The following is a 16,062-nucleotide window of genomic DNA, read 5'->3' as shown; positions in this document are numbered from 1 at the left end:
GGATGGCGTAATTGCTTTAAGAGCCAACAAAAAAGGAATCACACAAGTCGCTGAACATCAGCTAATTTCACTCCTTCCCCAAAAATGGAGAGAAAAAGGGAAAAAGCCATCATAAAGGACTGAGAACGAGGCAAAAAAGAAAAAACTTTTAACAGCCATCGAGTGACTTCCGTTTCCGGCGCCCACAGCCACCCACTTGAATGCTAATCAGCTGAATGGCAAATCAGTTAATCTATATGCCACCACAAATCGATCGAATCAGTGGCCATATATAATGCGGCACACAGAAATTTATGCGTTTCACAGACACTGCGAGAAACTACCACTACAATGTAGTGCACATTAGTAAAGCTTGTAAAAATAGATCAAATATATATTTATCTATCTATCAAATAAATCTGTATACGTTTGTTTCATGCATTTTGCAAATTATGCCATTCACAAATCAAACTGCGAATTTGCATTTGAGCAACGAAAATCGGACAAATTTGTCTCCAAAGCTGACATAAAGTATACGCCACGTACACCCAACTATGCAGCACATATGTGTATGTAGTAAATGGATTTTTGTTTCAGCAGCGAAAAATCAGCGAAAGGTTTGAGTTTGCAATGCGATGCGATGATGTACATACATACACCCAACTCACATGCATGGAAAAGAATAAATGAAACGACAAATCTAACGATGCGTTATGCGAATATTTGCATTTGAAATTGAGAAATTTTCTCTCCATAAACGTGCGTGGGTGCAAGTCAGCTGAATACATACATGTACGCACACATTCTCACACACACACACACACGCGCATGCACACGCACACATAGAAATGTGTAAAAGAGTCCTATGTACGTGAGTCACATACCAAACTTTATAATGGGTGCCCTACTGCACAAATAATATTTTTTTTTTTAATATTAACATGTATTTAATCCTGTTTAACTATTTGTATGTGTTTTATTTTGATGTGTTTGGATCTAGAAATTTTTGAACATTTTTTAAAGTATTATTAATTTATAATACCATCTGATCTAGTAATTGTGGATAGCTAAATAAAATGATTACTTTAATAAGTTATTTGTAACTGCCCAGGAAAAAAGAACACCCTGTTTTTGACATCGTCCTTTGCGAATAATTCCCACATTGCTCGAATAAATACGCCAAGCCCATGAAATTCAGCAAAAGCATGCCCGAAACATGAACAACAGCAGCAAAAACGTTGAAAATCCCTCGAGTTGCCCGATATCGTCCATACAGTACTGTGTATATGTGTGTGTGTGTGTTTGAGTGTGTGTGTGTGTGTGTGTGTGTGTGTGTGTGTGAGTGGGTGTGTGGGTGGACGACACTACCACCAAAGAAGCTGGCCATGCATGCGCCCAAAAAGGCAAGTCGAAAAACAACCCAACCGAAAAGAAACCATAACCAAATCCAGCATCCTCATTCCTTGCCATTTTTTTCTATGCCACTTTCTTTTCTCTCAAAGGACATTCTCCATATGGCCGTTGATGGGAAATGTATAATGTGAGTAAAGAAAGTACCGGCAAATTATGCAAATCTTTGAATTTACAAATTATAATCAAATAGCCAACGAATTCCCAAGTAAAAACTCATTTTTGATTTTTTTGATTATATTTACAATTTTTAATGATGGCATGACTAACATATGTCTTTCGTAAAACTTTGACAAATTTGTTTAACTTTTTTACTACTCCAGCGAAAAGTTCTAGCGATTTCTTTTATTTCTGTGTTGATATTTTCTTGTTTTTGTTTTTGGTATTACACATACTTCTACCTCTAATTTAATATAAATATACAGTCGCCAAAAGTTATAGAAAGTCAATACAAAGCACAAAGATGCAACCAATGCGATCAGCTCTTTAGCGAATATAAAAATAAGAACAACTTAATTTACAGCAAAGGTCAGCGACGTTGACGAACTGGTTATTGCGGAATGCTTTCTAGTGGGTCTGATTGCCGGGCACTGCGTTGACAACCGCCTGGGTCACGGCTTTCAGGGCAGCCGGAACAGCAGGTGCAGCTGGCGCAGCTGGTGCTGGAGCAGCTGCATCCAGCGGCAAGACTGTGGGATTGTGAAAGAAGTAAAGTAGAAATCCGGCGGCCAGCACTACATGGGCACTCAGGATTCCCACGATGAGGAACAACGAGAACTGCGAGTTTCGCAGAGCTGGCGTTAGCACGGCAATCAAAACCGTGCCAGAAAGCAAGGCGGCGGTGATCACTAGGAGCCACTGCAGCAAAGAGATCTGCAAGAGATTGGAGTAACAAATGACATTAATAAGTTCAGAAAATAAAAATAAACTATAAGAAATATCTGCTCTAGTTTCACATCTGAGATGTCAAACCAGATTAATATTTAAAACTTTAAAGTATCCCAGAATCTAGGATTAAGGAATATTTTATGCACAAACGTTAGCAGCAAAGTGAGCAGTACAGATATAGACTAGATTCGGAATACACAAGTAATAGCACAAGTAAGTACAACCCAATTACAATATGTATGCAAAAATAACTCACATTGATCACCCAGAGAATGGAGACTGGTATATAGATGGCCAGGCTGTATCCATAGATGCACATCAGCGACAAGAGACTCGGCGTATAGCTGGCCTGTAATCAAAACCGAATATGAGCGAGATAGATGGATGGTAATGACAAGTTAACTTACGCTGTCCGTTTCGACGGCATCGGCGGAATCCACGGGCTTTAGGCTGTACTTGAAGAGGGCCCACAGAACGGCCGGCAGGATGTTGGCGTACAAGAAGATGGAGGTAGCCGCATAGGAGACCAGATGGAAGTTGTAGTGCCATTTGTAGCTGTCAGTGGCTTGCTGCAAATAGCTGGCAATGTTACCACTTATGGCTATGGAGAAGATCTGAAATAAAAATGGCACAAGTTATTGATAAATATGAGTTTTTTCAACTTGAATCTACCAACCAGGGTGACGGTAATCCAGAATGGTCCATACAGATCCGGATTCTCGCCGATGTTCATGCGCAGATAGTTGCCAGCGGCGCGTTTGGGTATCATGGAGTTGGCGATACGCTCGAGCACCATATAGGTGTCCACGTTGAAGAACTGCTGGTAGTACTCGATCGTAAACAGTGACAGTTTCGCACCACCGCCAGCACCACCACCGGATCCGTCCAGCGATGAGTTCTGCGGCTGGGAGCTGTCCGGAGATGCAGCACCGCCAAATCCCTGAGCCGAGGAGGTCATGTCGTAGATGAGATCCGCCAGGGGATCGCCGCGTTGTCGCTGTGCGTTGGCACCACCGCCACCGGAACCACCGGAGCCACCAGAGCCGCCCGATCCGCCGTGCGTTGGGGAATTGACATTGATTTGGGCCGGGGCACCGCCGCTGTAGTCGCGGAACTGCAACAGATCATCGGCCGTGGGCGTTTCCATTTGGATTTCGGCTCGACTAGATTGTTTTCGATTTGCTTATTGTAAATATTACACGTATTTTCCTCTTGGCCCCAAAAAATATTTGCTGGCAGCGATGGCTTATCGGTTATCGATAGGCCCCCACACATCAGCTGGCTGTTGCGTTCGTCAGCTAGAGATGGCAGACTGCATTAAGTTGGGCTAGGCAGCCAAAAATGGCCAGATTTGGCTATTTTATATATATGGCCGGAATTAAATCTTCTTTATAGCTAAGAAATTAATGTAATGACTCTTTCCCTTAGCTTACGATATTTTTTTTTTATTTTTAACTTTTTATTACTTTTTATCATGATGAATAGTTTGAACAATGTTAACACAATAACCATTAAAAAAAAAAAAACTACATTCAATTGACGACTAAAAAGTCTTCCTTATTTTTATTTGATTTAGTAATGAAGTTAATTTACAATTAAAGGAATTTTAATAGTAAACTTATAAGTGATTGTGTAAAACCTTAAGAGCAATATTTTGCAAAGAGCTCCAGAAGATTTAGCTATTTTGTAGCGACTCAACTTGGTGCTCCACATGCGTTTACCAACACTAAACTGTCAAACACCTTTGCGTACGGTCATACTTTTTTGCTACAGCTCGCAGTTTAGTGTTTTTCCACAAAGTTTTCCACAATTTAGACACTCCTCGATTGTCGAAAACAAACAAAAAACGCATCGCGATAATCTCGGCGCCCAGCTGCAGTGAATCGCCGTATCGGAATCCGCCGAGTACAAGGAGCACCGCTAAATCCAGTCTGAAATGCCCGTGAAGAATGGAGAATCCGATGGCGAAGGCGACGTTTCTGGCGGAGAATCGGAGCACTCGAATTCCAGCCAGGCACACGACACCTCCGACGAGGAGGAGGCCAACGAATGCGATTCGGATGACTCCTCCGAGCTGGATGCCAGCGAAATAGAGCGCCGGCGGTCCGAACACATCGAGGATTTGGGTAAGAATCTACAGGCATCTAAACAAAAGCCTTGCTTATCGAGTTTCTTATCCGTTTTTTCGCAGTGAGCTTGGAGCGGCAGTTTAACACGTTGCGGGAACAGTACTACTTTGAGCGCATCAATCTCATCGAACGACAATTGGCCGAGGTGCGTTCGGGGCGTTCCGAGGAGTTTGTCCAGCCGCAAAAGGAACTGGACAAGGTGTACCGCACCAGGATCGAGGTGGCGGATGTCCTGCGCAAGTACCGCCTGCAGAACATTGAGCACAAATTCCAGTCCGAGGAACAAGCGGCCGTCCAGCACTTTGAGGTGAGCACACTCCCAGCTTTTTGGCGCCAAAAATCACAAGAGCTTATTGGCCATTATATGTCGTCACAATCAGTTTATGCTTTGCGTTGATAAGAAACTGGGCGCCACTGCCAGGGTTAATTAACACAAAATAGCACACATTTATGGGGCATTTATTGGTAAACAATAGTTTTCCGTTAACGATATCATTCAAATTATGGCAGAGTTCTTTTGAAACGTAGAAGTAGTAGCAATGTTATCTTCACTTCACTAACAACTACTTCGTTGCAGAGCGAGAAACACATGGCGGTGGACAACCTGCGCGAGGAGTTCGTGGAGCGCATCCGTCGCCTGGAGGAGGATCGCCACAATGTGGACATCTCGTGGGCCGACTGGGGCACCGACAAGCGGCAGAGCAAGGTGCGCGGACCGGGTCGCAAGAAGGCCGTCACCGTCACTGGTCCGTACGTCGTGTACATGCTGCGCGAAGAGGACATCATGGAGGACTGGACGATTATACGCAAGGCCCTCAAGCGATCTTCCTCGTCGGCCACCGCCGGCACAGTAACGCCCACTTCCGGCGTGAGCGTCAGCTTGTCGGGATTACCGGCAATGGCGGGGGCCAGCGGATAGCGGTGGGGCGTGGCAGCTGCCGCCTACGCCCACCTGACGCGTACCTGACGGCCTCGGCCGAGGAAGCAGCAGCCGTAGACGTAGATGTAGCTGCAGCTGCAGCAAACTAGCAGCAGCCGTAGCAGAGCTCCCCTCGAGCCCGAACCAGACTTATAATGCGTGCTAAGTTCGTCAAGATAACTAAGCTCGCGCACCCCCCACACCCATCCTCAGCTCCTTTCCCCTAGATTTTAGTCGTAGCGCCTTACGAGCACCACTCTCAGAATATTATGTCCCCCATCCAGACGATGTGTGTAATTTATGCTAAACGTTAAGTGCAAATAAAAGCGAACTGCAGCCAAGTGAGCGTGCGGTCGACAGAAATGAATTCGATTCCCTGCGTATGATTCAATCTGCAGAAGGCCAGCAATTTTGTTATCCACTTTTGGATAATGGACGTCACAATGTAGGTTAACAAATCACATCATTTAAATCAACAGGAAAGCGTTTATTGCGGCACAGACAGGGGGTTTTGTGGATCTTCAGAAGCCCTTCTCCTTGAGATAGTCGCGCAGGACGTCCACATAATCGCCATGGAAGTGAATCTGACCGCTCAGCTCGTTGATTCTTGTAGCGCAGAGCTTCCCGTTCCGCGACTGCTCAACCACCGCTCGCAGATCCTTTTCCAGCGACCAGATGTCTCCTTGAACTCGACGCACCACCGTGATCCTGCGCTGGCCACGGAACCTGGTATGCAGATACACGGGCACCATGTGATTCTTGGTCCGGGCCACAAAGTAACCCAGTTCCGAGCCATCCTCCTTTTGTGGCCGCCAGCCGGAAGGATATTTTGGCTTTGTCAACGGCTGTGGTACTGTTTCCACTGGCAGCAAACGCTCCACAAATCGCCACTCGGGCGGATTGGCCACCACCTCCACTTCAGGATACTTGTCCAACTCCTGAACTTCGCGGGATGAACGAAAACTGGACAAAAGTGCCGGTTGCATGTGAATCTGCCTGGTGAACTGTGTGGAATATAAAACGATTTAGGCGATTTTTCACTGGAATCTTATGGTTTAACTACTCACCTGGCTAAGCTTTTGGCAGAGGCCGCTGCCCAGCATTAACTTTGCGCAGGTTGCCATGTTTTTTGGGTACAAATTAACAGATTTACCCAAAAATAAAAATAAGAGTTGTTACATATGCACAGGCTGGTTAGTGATGCGCAAGTGGCATCGATAATTGTTTCGATTACTAACTTGACTTGGTTACAGGCTATCGATTTAGGAAACACCGATTTTCAAGCTAAAATTTTTTTTAAATTTGTAATTAGTTAATTCATTAACAGCAATAACAACATTTGACAATTTTATTTAATTTTTAAACATAGCTTTAATTACCTTTTGCTTATCGAACTTATCTATTTCATTTCTAGATATACAAAAAGTTAATAATTTCCGGCCAATTTTGAGTAAATTAAATTAAATAAACACTTTAGTGAATAATCACGCTCTAAGCGATCTAATAATTCAGCTACACGGACACCGTTTAGTATAATTTCCACAAACTCAAATAATTTGTAGCCTAATTTGCGTTTTGTCTTTGTCTTTGATTGTTTTTGCCTTCATTTCTTTGCATCGCATGCAACAAATGCAGCGCGTGACGTCATCGGCAAAGCTTTTATCACACGCACACACAAAAGCGCCTTCACACACACACACACACACACAAGCGTTGCAAGTGCCGCATTTGAATTGCATTGCTTATACAATTTTATTGCAGCTGTTGTTCGCCGTTGAGTTTTTCGATATGCGGTAATCGGGGAGTCATCGGGGTATATCAAAATAGTCGAACATTTGTCGATATATTTTTTGAGTACCAGTTTAAATGTGCCAAAATTTAATTGAATGAGTTTATAATATGGGGAAATAAATTTAAACTTTGTTTTTTCAGTGCAGGGTATTTGCCATTCGTTAGACTTAGCGATTGCCACTTGTTGTTGCTGCTGCTGTTTTGTGCCAGCATAAAGTGTTTGCGCTGCAGCTTTTGTTGCTATTTGCTATTTGCAATTTGCAATTTGCGCGCAGTTTTCGTTGCGCGTTTGCTGCGAGCAGTTGCAGTTGCAATTGTTGCTGAGCCCCCCCCTCTCTCTTCTTCTGTACGCCACCCCACACACACACGTTTTGTTTTGCCTTTTTTTCGGTCGCCTCACCACCTTACCACCCCCCCACCGCCCCTGACGCACAGCGTGCCTGGAATAACTGCATGTGCGATTCACCGTTCTAGCGGGCAGCGTGCGAGCGAGACGGAGGCATGTGCTGGTTGACAATGGCGCGCAAGGACGATCCCGTTTTCAATGTGCGATTCGTGCAGTTCGTGGAGAATCAGCCGTGCTTGTGGAACTACACGCATCCGGGCTACAGCAAGAAGGAGGAGGTGCAGAGGGCGTGGCAGCAGGTGGCCAACGAGATCAAGGACACGGGTAAATCGGCGGTGAAATGCGGCGAAAACCAACGGCGATTTTCCACAGCAAGAGCCTGCTTCTTCCCTTCTTCCTCTTCTTATTCGCCGCCAATTGCGTGCTCATTTCCCTGTCCGTGCGCGTGTGTCTCTATGTGTGTGTGTGTTACTATGATGCAAGCTTTTGCGCTTTGGTGTGCGAAACTAATGCAATTGTTGTTGCTTTTCATTTGCCCGCTGTTGCATTGGTGTAGGTGTGTCACTGTGTCGCGCAGTTTTTACTTGCACTTTGTTGCTGCTTTTGCGTTTCGCTTTTCGCTCACTGTTGCGTTGCTGCATTCTGGCATGGAGCACGGGAAAAAAAGAAGATCTTTACTTTTTACTATTCGTTTTCCTTCGTAAATAAACACAAATTGTTATAAACGCCCTAAGCTTAGTTCTTGAGAGAAAACCTAGGACTCTGCATGTTTTCAACAAACAAATTGAAACACACTTCAGAAAAATATCTTTTTTTTTATTTCCTTAGTTCGCAACTGCCGCGAGAGATGGCGCACCATAAGGAGCAGCTTCCTGCGATCCCTGAAGCTGGCACGCACACAAACGGGCCGCGGCAAGCGCAAATACTACCTGTCCAAGTACCTGCAGTTCCTCGTACCCTACACCAAGTCCCGATCCTGCCACAAGCAGCTGCCCGCGCCGCCGCCCACTGGTACTCCCACTCCCGGCATGGTGCTCCGAAAACCCGGCCATGCTGCCAGCGGTGGTATGGCCGCATTTGCGGAACCAAGTCAGCGAGAGGACGAGGAGGAGGGCAAGGAGAGCGATGGCGAAATGCCGCTGGATGTGCAGGTGTCCGAGGAGGAGGAGGATGAGAATAATCATGTGCGACGCAATCAGGCACCGCAGCAGCAGCAGCAGCATAATCAGGATCGGGATCAGGAACAGGAGCTGGAGCCACCCACCGCCTGCTTGCCGCTCCGCCTGCAAGCCATCAAAGTGGAGCAGCCCTCGTCGAATGCCCACCAGCTGCAGCTGGAGCGGATGGTGAGCCACCAACATCCATCGCTGGTCTCGGTGCCCGCTGCCGCGCTGGGCAACCACCTGGACTGGACGGATCTGACGCAGTGGTTCAAGGGCAACGGCAGCGCTCACCATCTGAGTCACCTGAATCACAAGTTAGCCACAGCACCAACACCACCACCACCACCGCCACCGCCGCCGGCTACACCAGCCCCAAGTGCCTTATCCGGCGGATTGGTGGCCGCACCAGGAGGTGGCATTCCCGCGCCTCCGGATGCCGACTACTCGTTTCTGATCAGCCTGCATCCGTATCTCAAGGAGATGAGCGGCAAGCAGAATCGTAGGTTTCGACAGAAGGTCGTTGGCCTCATCGACGACATTCTGGATAACAAGGATGTCTAATTTGCACATTTATGTTTGTTTCTTTGAGTAATGTTTCTATTTTGAAACAGTTTAATATCCAAATTAACAATGAAAATATGCAATATTTTGATGATTATTCGGAAATATTTCACATACCAAATGCAACATTATTTCGCAATATACATTTTCACCAGTTTCAGATTTTATTCTGGCCATTATATTATTTGCTAACGTTTAGACAATGAACTTAGTTTTTAAATATTTATGTCTAAGTTAAGTGAACGTAAATGAAATTTATATTGTATGCACTGCAGCTAAAGTGAAACTACATCGAAATTTGTAAAGCCCAGTTGAACAGGATTAAATCATCAGTCTTGTGATATTTTTCTCGCCGTGTAGGAAAAACACAAAAATCGAGGACGAAATGAAGAAAACACACCCAGTTGATAGAACGCCAACAGTGCCCATTTATTAGATGTGTAGAGCGTACTTTAATTACGCTTTTTATTGTTGTTGTTGCTAAGCACACACAAACACAAATTTGTTATTGTCAAATAAAACTTTTAAAAAATTATGTTTTGGAACATTTTATTTTACTCCAGTCTAAGCAGATCTATTATTTGCATATTGTAGTTGTCACATTTGCAAAATTACGGCTTGAAATAAAAAAAAAACATTTTTTCAAAGAACTTTTTTTCAAAATTTTTGAATAGATTATTGCCTAGCTATTTTTTTGAATTTCTAGCTACTAACCGCCCTAATCGAGTGCTATCGATAGATTTTGCGCACAGCTGATGTACCGATAGCCCGCGAAGCTTCGAGCATTTGTTGTTGTCGTCGCCGTTCGCTTGTTGTTGCACGCAGAAGGCGAAAAAAGGAGAGACAATCACTGGCGCGGAATAACAATTAACAAAATGGAATAATTGAATTATTGTCGCTTTGGCAAATCAGTTAAATGCGCCAGTAATAGCCGATGCAGCAATAAAACACATGAGCTATTGGGTGAGTGCGCGCGTCTGTGTGTGTGCGCCATGTGTTTGGCTTGCATGTGCGCGCGTGTGTGTGTGTGTGTAAGTGCCTGAGGTTTTGGCTTTATTTCATTTTTGTTTTTGGTTTTTGCTGATTTTCCGATACGAATGTGATGTAATTTTTGGCTAGCTGATATACCAACTCATTTGTACGTCAACCGCCGAAGCATTTACCACGCTCGTTTCAGAGCTTAAGTTAGTTTATTCGCCTAGAAAATTACATAAAACAAATACTCACACACACACACGCACACACACACTGAGGTATTTTTCGGTGAAAGTTGTCTATGTTTTTGTTTGTTTTATTGAGTGTTAATAATTCCACTTCTGCATGACCCTAACAGCGTGTGACGTCATCGTTTCTGCTAGCCAGGGCACGGCCACGCCTCCTACAAACACTACGCCCACCGAGCACCATGAACGAATGCCGGAAAAACACAAACATCACAGCGAACAACAACACCATTCTATGCGACAAAACCATCAGCAAAAAGCATTTGTTTCTGGAGAAGAGGAGCATGTCGAGCCACACGGATGACACCAAGGACTCCAAGGCAACGCAGGATTTGCCAAATCCACTGGAGCTAACGCCCCAGGATCGATTGGCGATTGAGGAGAGGCAAAATAAGGCATTCGCCTTCTTTGCCGAAACACTACAAATCTACGGCGTGGAGGAGTTAATCTTCTGTTTCAATGGCGGCAAGGACTGCACCGTGCTGCTCGATCTCCTCATGCGTTTCCTACGTCAGCAGAACATCTCCAGCGGTGACATTCCCATGCTGTACATCAAATCCGGCGATTCCTTTGCGGAAATCGATGATTTCGTCAAGCGCTGCGTCCGCAACTATCGCGTGGAGCTGGTCCAGTACGAGGGTTCGCTCAAGGAGGCACTCACCCACATGTCCGCGGACATGCCGCGCATCCGGGCCGTCTTCGTGGGCAGCCGCAACACGGATCCCTACTGCCAGCACTTGGCGCCCATGCAGGTGAAGCCGCAAAAAGTCACATTTCGTCCCCAAGCAAAGCTGCTCCAGCTGGTTGGGTATATTATGTGATATGTACCTGATTAGTAGCACAGTTTTACCATAATTAATCTAGAAATGTATGCGCCCTTTGCAAATATCACAGTGACAAGATATTTTCGAATGCCATGGTTCCAGTCCGCAGATAAGAACGTACTTATAACCGAGTTCGGTGGCTAACCACCTATCATATCTGGCACGTAGATTTTACTTAGCAAAACTACTTGTAGCACGCGTTTAAATCGTTATGTTCGTAGTTTTTCAGAACCAATTGTTTTTAGAAAACCTCTGAAGGTCAATTGTATTTTGTGGTTAATAATTAAGCAAGCTTATGGAAAGTTCTAATTTGCTGATTTCAAATACCCCAAGTGCCTGGTTTATTAATGCTGATTTCGCTTTTTATTTTTTTTTAGCCCACGGACAACGACTGGCCGCCGATGATGCGTCTGAATCCCTTGCTGGAGTGGAGCTACCACGACGTCTGGCACTACATCCACATGAACTCGGTGCCCTACTGCAGTCTGTACGATCGCGGCTACACCTCGATCGGCAATCGTTCCAACACAATTCCCAATCCGCATCTTAGACGCACCGATGCCCAGTGCGCATGTGATACCGATACAGCAAACACCGATACCGTCTGCTCCTGCGATCCGAGTGGCTATCGACCCGCCTGGGAGCTGCAGGATGCCACCATGGAGCGAGCTGGTCGTCTGCCCAGGAAGTAGGATTCCTGATTCTAGATTCTATATTCTAGTAGACTCTAGATTCCAACGCAAATCGTAGTGCCTATCGCATGCAGGCGTGGCTGTAGTGCAATTTAATAGCTTAAACTCTAGTTTGTGACTTATTGTATATATAGTTGTGTATATTAACTTGTGATTTGGTTTTCGGCAAACAAACTTAATCTAGTAATATTTTGTACGACCTTAGGTGCTAAGGCTGCCGAATAAATGTGGCCTCGTGCAGCAGGCCACTTAAGCGAGGTTCGTTGTTCTTGAGGGGGAGTATTTACGCGTTAAATGTTGTGTATTTTAAAAAATTTAGATATTGTTTAATTCTTTTTAATTTTGGAAAAAAAGCTAAAATAAGCTTGAATAGCTAAAGGCACAGCACTGGTTTCAATGCAAAATTCAGCACTGCAGCGATCTGGCTTTTAAAAGCTAAAAAAGCTTAGAAGTTATGACATGATAGCACTGCGGCTGTTAAAAAAGCGCCAGCATGGCAGCACTAGATGGCCAGTCAGCTGATTTGCCAGCTGATTTTCGCCGCATTTTCACAACATTACGCGATTCTTTCGACCTTTTTCTCTGTGATATTTTTACGAGATTTACGTAATCCTACGCGCAGATCACGCAGCCGACTCACCCACGCGAGAGCAGTGCATAGAAACCAGTATTCCCTCGCTCGGCGATGTCGCGATCCGCACAAGAAGTTGCGGCACTGCTGCGGGGACTGCGGATTTTGGTGGAGGCGTGTGGGCGCGAGCATCTCGCCCACGGTCGTCATCTTTGGAGCAATTCAAGCATACGTGAGCTAATCGCCGAGAATGTCGCGCACACACAGCAGCTGGTGAGGCATTCCAGTCAAAATCCCGTCGAGGAGCTGAAAAAACTGCAGCAATCCCTGCAAGAAACCGGTGAAAGGGGCTACGTGGTGGCCAAAGGTATTTGCTCGCTGCTGGAGACCAAAATACAAATGTCCCGCAAGGAATCTGGCATCTCCGAACCTGCACAAGCCGACGCCACAAGAAAATCCCCAACGACGGCACAAAAACAAGCGAGTTGGGACGCCGCCAACTTGGATATATCCTCCATAACGCTTCAGGAGTTCGAGGAGATACTCTCGCGCAGAAACAAAGATCGCAGTGTTAGCTTGCGCACCCCGGCAACCAAGAGCAGCCAGACCATGCCCAATAAAGCTGATGCAAGCGATCCGGGAATCATTAACCAGGACACGGAGTATGTGAACAATGTTCTGCGCTTCGTGGCGGGCGCCAAGGTTGAGGAGCAGGAAGCAGATGCGCAGCTAAAGAAGAAGTCCGACCAGCCGGCCATAGAAGTGCCCGAACTGAGCAAGGTGGCCAAACAGCGCAAGGTTCCCTCCTCGCGGATAGGCAGAATGGCCTCCTTTGGTGGCCTGTTCGCCGGCCTGGGCATTGGAACACTCAACGAGCTGACCAAGGGTGCTCTCGGCCTTGGCGGTTCGACCAGCATGCGCGAGGCCCTGCTCAGTCCCGCCAATGCCGAACGCATTGTGGACACGCTGTGCAAAGTGAGAGGTGCTGCATTGAAGATCGGACAAATCCTGAGCATACAAGATTCCAGCGTGGTGTCGCCGCAACTGGCCAAGGCATTCGAGAGGGTGCGTCAGGCGGCGGATTATATGCCCGATTGGCAGGTGGAACGCGTGATGAACACCCAGTTGGGAGCCGATTGGCGCCAGCGGTTACGAAGTTTCGAGGACAAACCCTTTGCGGCCGCCTCCATTGGCCAGGTGCATCGGGCAACTCTGAGCGATGGCACGGATGTGGCCATTAAGATCCAATATCCCGGTGTCGCCCAGAGCATTGAGAGCGACATTGACAATCTGGTGGGCATGCTCAAGGTGTGGGATGTCTTCCCCCAAGGTTTCTTCATTGACAATGTGGTGCGCGTGGCCAAGCGCGAGTTGCAATGGGAGGTGGACTACGATCGCGAGGCGGAGTACACGGAAAAGTTCCGCGAGATGATCTCGCCCTATCCGGAGTACTATGTGCCGCGTGTGGTGCGCGACTTGACCACGTCCAGTGTCCTGACCACCGAACTGGTGCCGGGTGTGCCGCTCGACAAGTGTTTCGATTTGAGGTGAGCTAATCGATCATTCCCATGATTATAATTACCAGCGTTGGTTAATCAACATCTCGCTTTCAGCTACGAGCATCGTGCCCACATAGCCGCATCCGTGCTGAAGCTCTGTCTGCGGGAGCTCTTCGAGATTGAGTGCATGCAAACGGATCCCAATTGGTCCAACTTTCTGTACGATGCGCCCAGTCGCCGTCTAATGCTGATCGACTTTGGTTCCACGCGCTTCTACCGACACGAATTCATCCGGAACTATCGCCAGGTGATCATGAGCGCCGCTGCCAACAATCGACAGGGCGTCCTCGAGATGTCTCGCGAAATGGGCTTCCTCACCGGCTACGAGACCAAGCAAATGGAGCAGGCGCACGTGGATGCGGTAATGATACTGGGCGAGATCTTCCGCTACGATGGTGATTTCGATTTTGGAAAGCAGAACACCACCGAACGATTGGCCGCCCTGGTGCCCACAATGGTGGCGCATCGTTTGTGTCCACCGCCCGAGGAGATTTACTCCATTCATCGCAAGCTCTCGGGCATTTTCCTGCTGTGCGCGAGACTGAATGTGCGCATGAATTGCGTTCCCTTCTACAAGGACATCGTTCTGGGGAAGTTCAAGGACTAGCGAGCGAGGCTCCCTCCCACTTCCCACTTCCTCTTTTTTTTTGTGTCCCACCCAATCCCAGTAGTAAACCTTAAGTGCGCTTAATTTGTAAATGGCATTCGCTACAAGATTACATGTGGCAAGTTCCTAGCCAACTTGGTAATCTTTGTCTTTGGCAGGAACTTGAAACAAGTAGGTTTTGAAAAACACCTGCTGTTTAACACACATTTCAGTTAAAACCCAAAATACAACACACTACAAAAAACATATAGTCTCTAATGCCAAAAATATGAAGACATTCATGCATACCCATGGCATGAAGAGGAGGAAGGTTGAGGTGTTTCACCACGATTGCATCTCGGATTTGAATGGATCTGTGTCCGATGGGGGGGATGAGGAGTTGGAGGAGCAGTCGCCGGCGGGAATCGAGGAGATACCCTGGCTGCAAATGAAGCGAGAGATGGGCGCCATGAATCGAACGCTGGACGAGATACAGGCCCACTTGGCCATCGATTCCCAGGAGCGGGCATCCAAAGTGGATGGTGGCAGGGGGCAGGAGGAGGAGGCGGAGGTGGAGGCGTCCAAGGGTCTGGAGCCGGAGGACTCGCGCTGGATGATTATGCATGGCAGCAGAGATTCGATCGTGCGTGATCTGCAATGGAATAACCTGCGCATTCGCAGACAACTGGAGGCTCTAGTTCGCTGCTCGGAGCTGGGTAGAGCACGCATCTCGGCACTGGATCGTCTGTTCCAGCGACAAAAGAAGGACCTATTCGAGGGTCGCCAGGAGCACGAGCGCGTCCTCTCCTTTCACCTAACGAAGCAACTGGAGGCGGGCAAGTGCCTGCAGCGCTATCGCTACGCCCGCGACTTGTACGCCAGCTGGCGGGAGCTCTTCAAGATGGGACGCCATCTGAAGGAGGCATACAAGAAGATACTCGAGCGCACCCAGACCCGCTTGGAGTATGCGGAGATCAAGCGGCAGGCACTCGAGGAGATGACGGTGGCCCACGAGATGTGCTTGGGTTCGACGCGAACTCTGCTCGCCCACGTCCGAGAATTGGAACTTGGACTGGCACCACTGGGCTTCACCAGGGCATCGGTCATGTCCCGGAAGATGGGTAGTCTCTGTGCGTCTGGCACCGGTCACGCTCACAGCGAGAGCAATCGCGTCGAGGAGTATCCCGGCAAAGCGGTCTGGGTGAAGGCCAAAACCTGGCAGCGTCGTTCCTACCGCACCGTCAAGTTCTCCCGCGGCGAGGTGCTCGAGCTGCCGGTGGTTGTGCCGCCCGTGGCGAAGACTTGGTACGGCAAAATGCTGCACATGCTGCACAATCCACCCAAAATCTATTAGTGTGTTTGCCAATGTTTCGCTAATTTGAAAAATACACGAAATACTTCATTCAAAATATATAACAGTT

At 47.2% G+C, this 16,062-nt stretch overlaps 7 protein-coding genes across 9 annotated transcripts; 5 read left to right on the top strand and 2 right to left on the bottom strand.

Moving 5' to 3' along the window:
- Window positions 1–1,765: 1,765 nt before the first annotated feature.
- Window positions 1,766–3,547, bottom strand: LOC6524545 (protein YIPF1). Its single transcript, XM_002100366.4, has 4 exons — window positions 2,954–3,547; window positions 2,685–2,891; window positions 2,534–2,626; window positions 1,766–2,262 (listed from the first exon to the last, which is right to left on the bottom strand). The coding sequence occupies exons 1-4, from the start codon at window positions 3,422–3,424 to the stop codon at window positions 1,957–1,959; spliced, it is 1,077 nt and encodes a 358-aa protein (XP_002100402.1). The 5' UTR covers window positions 3,425–3,547; the 3' UTR covers window positions 1,766–1,956.
- A 469-nt stretch (window positions 3,548–4,016) lies between these two features.
- Window positions 4,017–5,692, top strand: LOC6524544 (breast cancer metastasis-suppressor 1-like protein-A). Its single transcript, XM_002100365.3, has 3 exons — window positions 4,017–4,403; window positions 4,469–4,713; window positions 4,984–5,692. The coding sequence occupies exons 1-3, from the start codon at window positions 4,214–4,216 to the stop codon at window positions 5,323–5,325; spliced, it is 777 nt and encodes a 258-aa protein (XP_002100401.1). The 5' UTR covers window positions 4,017–4,213; the 3' UTR covers window positions 5,326–5,692.
- A 99-nt stretch (window positions 5,693–5,791) lies between these two features.
- Window positions 5,792–6,553, bottom strand: LOC6524543 (probable 39S ribosomal protein L49, mitochondrial). Its single transcript, XM_002100364.3, has 2 exons — window positions 6,393–6,553; window positions 5,792–6,329 (listed from the first exon to the last, which is right to left on the bottom strand). The coding sequence occupies exons 1-2, from the start codon at window positions 6,447–6,449 to the stop codon at window positions 5,847–5,849; spliced, it is 540 nt and encodes a 179-aa protein (XP_002100400.1). The 5' UTR covers window positions 6,450–6,553; the 3' UTR covers window positions 5,792–5,846.
- An 836-nt stretch (window positions 6,554–7,389) lies between these two features.
- Window positions 7,390–9,512, top strand: LOC6524542 (protein LAX PANICLE 2). The gene is made up of 2 exons (XM_002100363.4): window positions 7,390–7,786; window positions 8,291–9,512. Exons 1-2 carry the CDS (start codon window positions 7,618–7,620, stop codon window positions 9,184–9,186), a joined length of 1,065 nt encoding a protein of 354 aa, XP_002100399.2. The 5' UTR covers window positions 7,390–7,617; the 3' UTR covers window positions 9,187–9,512.
- Window positions 9,513–9,976: 464 nt separating this feature from the next.
- LOC6524541 (FAD synthase) lies at window positions 9,977–12,183 on the top strand. 3 transcript variants are annotated; one of them, XM_002100362.3, is made up of 3 exons: window positions 9,977–10,149; window positions 10,520–11,161; window positions 11,611–12,183. In XM_002100362.3, the coding sequence occupies exons 1-3, from the start codon at window positions 10,138–10,140 to the stop codon at window positions 11,923–11,925; spliced, it is 969 nt and encodes a 322-aa protein (XP_002100398.1). In that variant the 5' UTR covers window positions 9,977–10,137; the 3' UTR covers window positions 11,926–12,183. The 3 variants fall into 3 exon arrangements, with proteins under 3 accessions (XP_002100398.1, XP_015045747.1, XP_015045748.1); XM_015190261.2 differs by lacking the exon at window positions 9,977–10,149 and adding an exon at window positions 10,298–10,439; XM_015190262.3 differs by lacking the exon at window positions 9,977–10,149 and adding an exon at window positions 10,351–10,370.
- Window positions 12,184–12,446: 263 nt separating this feature from the next.
- On the top strand, window positions 12,447–14,796 carry LOC6524540 (atypical kinase COQ8B, mitochondrial). The gene is made up of 2 exons (XM_002100361.4): window positions 12,447–14,043; window positions 14,110–14,796. The coding sequence occupies exons 1-2, from the start codon at window positions 12,611–12,613 to the stop codon at window positions 14,660–14,662; spliced, it is 1,986 nt and encodes a 661-aa protein (XP_002100397.1). The 5' UTR covers window positions 12,447–12,610; the 3' UTR covers window positions 14,663–14,796.
- Window positions 14,797–14,922: 126 nt separating this feature from the next.
- LOC6524539 lies at window positions 14,923–16,054 on the top strand. The gene has a single exon (XM_002100360.4). The coding sequence runs from the start codon at window positions 14,931–14,933 to the stop codon at window positions 15,993–15,995; it is 1,065 nt and encodes a 354-aa protein (XP_002100396.1). The 5' UTR covers window positions 14,923–14,930; the 3' UTR covers window positions 15,996–16,054.
- Window positions 16,055–16,062: the final 8 nt, after the last annotated feature.

Source organism: Drosophila yakuba, chromosome X (assembly GCF_016746365.2).
Source record: "Drosophila yakuba strain Tai18E2 chromosome X, Prin_Dyak_Tai18E2_2.1, whole genome shotgun sequence".
Taxonomy (NCBI): domain Eukaryota; kingdom Metazoa; phylum Arthropoda; class Insecta; order Diptera; family Drosophilidae; genus Drosophila; species Drosophila yakuba.
This window is presented reverse-complemented; position numbering and strand designations above follow the sequence as displayed.

Coding starts and splice junctions, on each gene's coding strand:
- LOC6524545 (XM_002100366.4), bottom strand. CDS start 3,424: ATGGAAACGCCCACGGCCGATGATCTGTTGCAGTTCCGCGACTACAGC. Junction 2,892..2,953: donor TCTGGATTACCGTCACCCTG/GTTGGTAGATTC, acceptor TTTTTATTTCAG/ATCTTCTCCATAGCCATAAG. Junction 2,627..2,684: donor ATGCCGTCGAAACGGACAGC/GTAAGTTAACTT, acceptor TTTTGATTACAG/GCCAGCTATACGCCGAGTCT.
- LOC6524544 (XM_002100365.3), top strand. CDS start 4,214: ATGCCCGTGAAGAATGGAGAATCCGATGGCGAAGGCGACGTTTCTGGC. Junction 4,404..4,468: donor CGAACACATCGAGGATTTGG/GTAAGAATCTAC, acceptor GTTTTTTCGCAG/TGAGCTTGGAGCGGCAGTTT. Junction 4,714..4,983: donor CGGCCGTCCAGCACTTTGAG/GTGAGCACACTC, acceptor ACTTCGTTGCAG/AGCGAGAAACACATGGCGGT.
- LOC6524543 (XM_002100364.3), bottom strand. CDS start 6,449: ATGGCAACCTGCGCAAAGTTAATGCTGGGCAGCGGCCTCTGCCAAAAG. Junction 6,330..6,392: donor TCTGCCAAAAGCTTAGCCAG/GTGAGTAGTTAA, acceptor TATTCCACACAG/TTCACCAGGCAGATTCACAT.
- LOC6524542 (XM_002100363.4), top strand. CDS start 7,618: ATGTGCTGGTTGACAATGGCGCGCAAGGACGATCCCGTTTTCAATGTG. Junction 7,787..8,290: donor CAACGAGATCAAGGACACGG/GTAAATCGGCGG, acceptor TTATTTCCTTAG/TTCGCAACTGCCGCGAGAGA.
- LOC6524541 (XM_002100362.3), top strand. Junction 11,162..11,610: donor AGCACTTGGCGCCCATGCAG/GTGAAGCCGCAA, acceptor ATTTTTTTTTAG/CCCACGGACAACGACTGGCC.
- LOC6524540 (XM_002100361.4), top strand. CDS start 12,611: ATGTCGCGATCCGCACAAGAAGTTGCGGCACTGCTGCGGGGACTGCGG. Junction 14,044..14,109: donor GACAAGTGTTTCGATTTGAG/GTGAGCTAATCG, acceptor TCTCGCTTTCAG/CTACGAGCATCGTGCCCACA.
- LOC6524539 (XM_002100360.4), top strand. CDS start 14,931: ATGAAGACATTCATGCATACCCATGGCATGAAGAGGAGGAAGGTTGAG.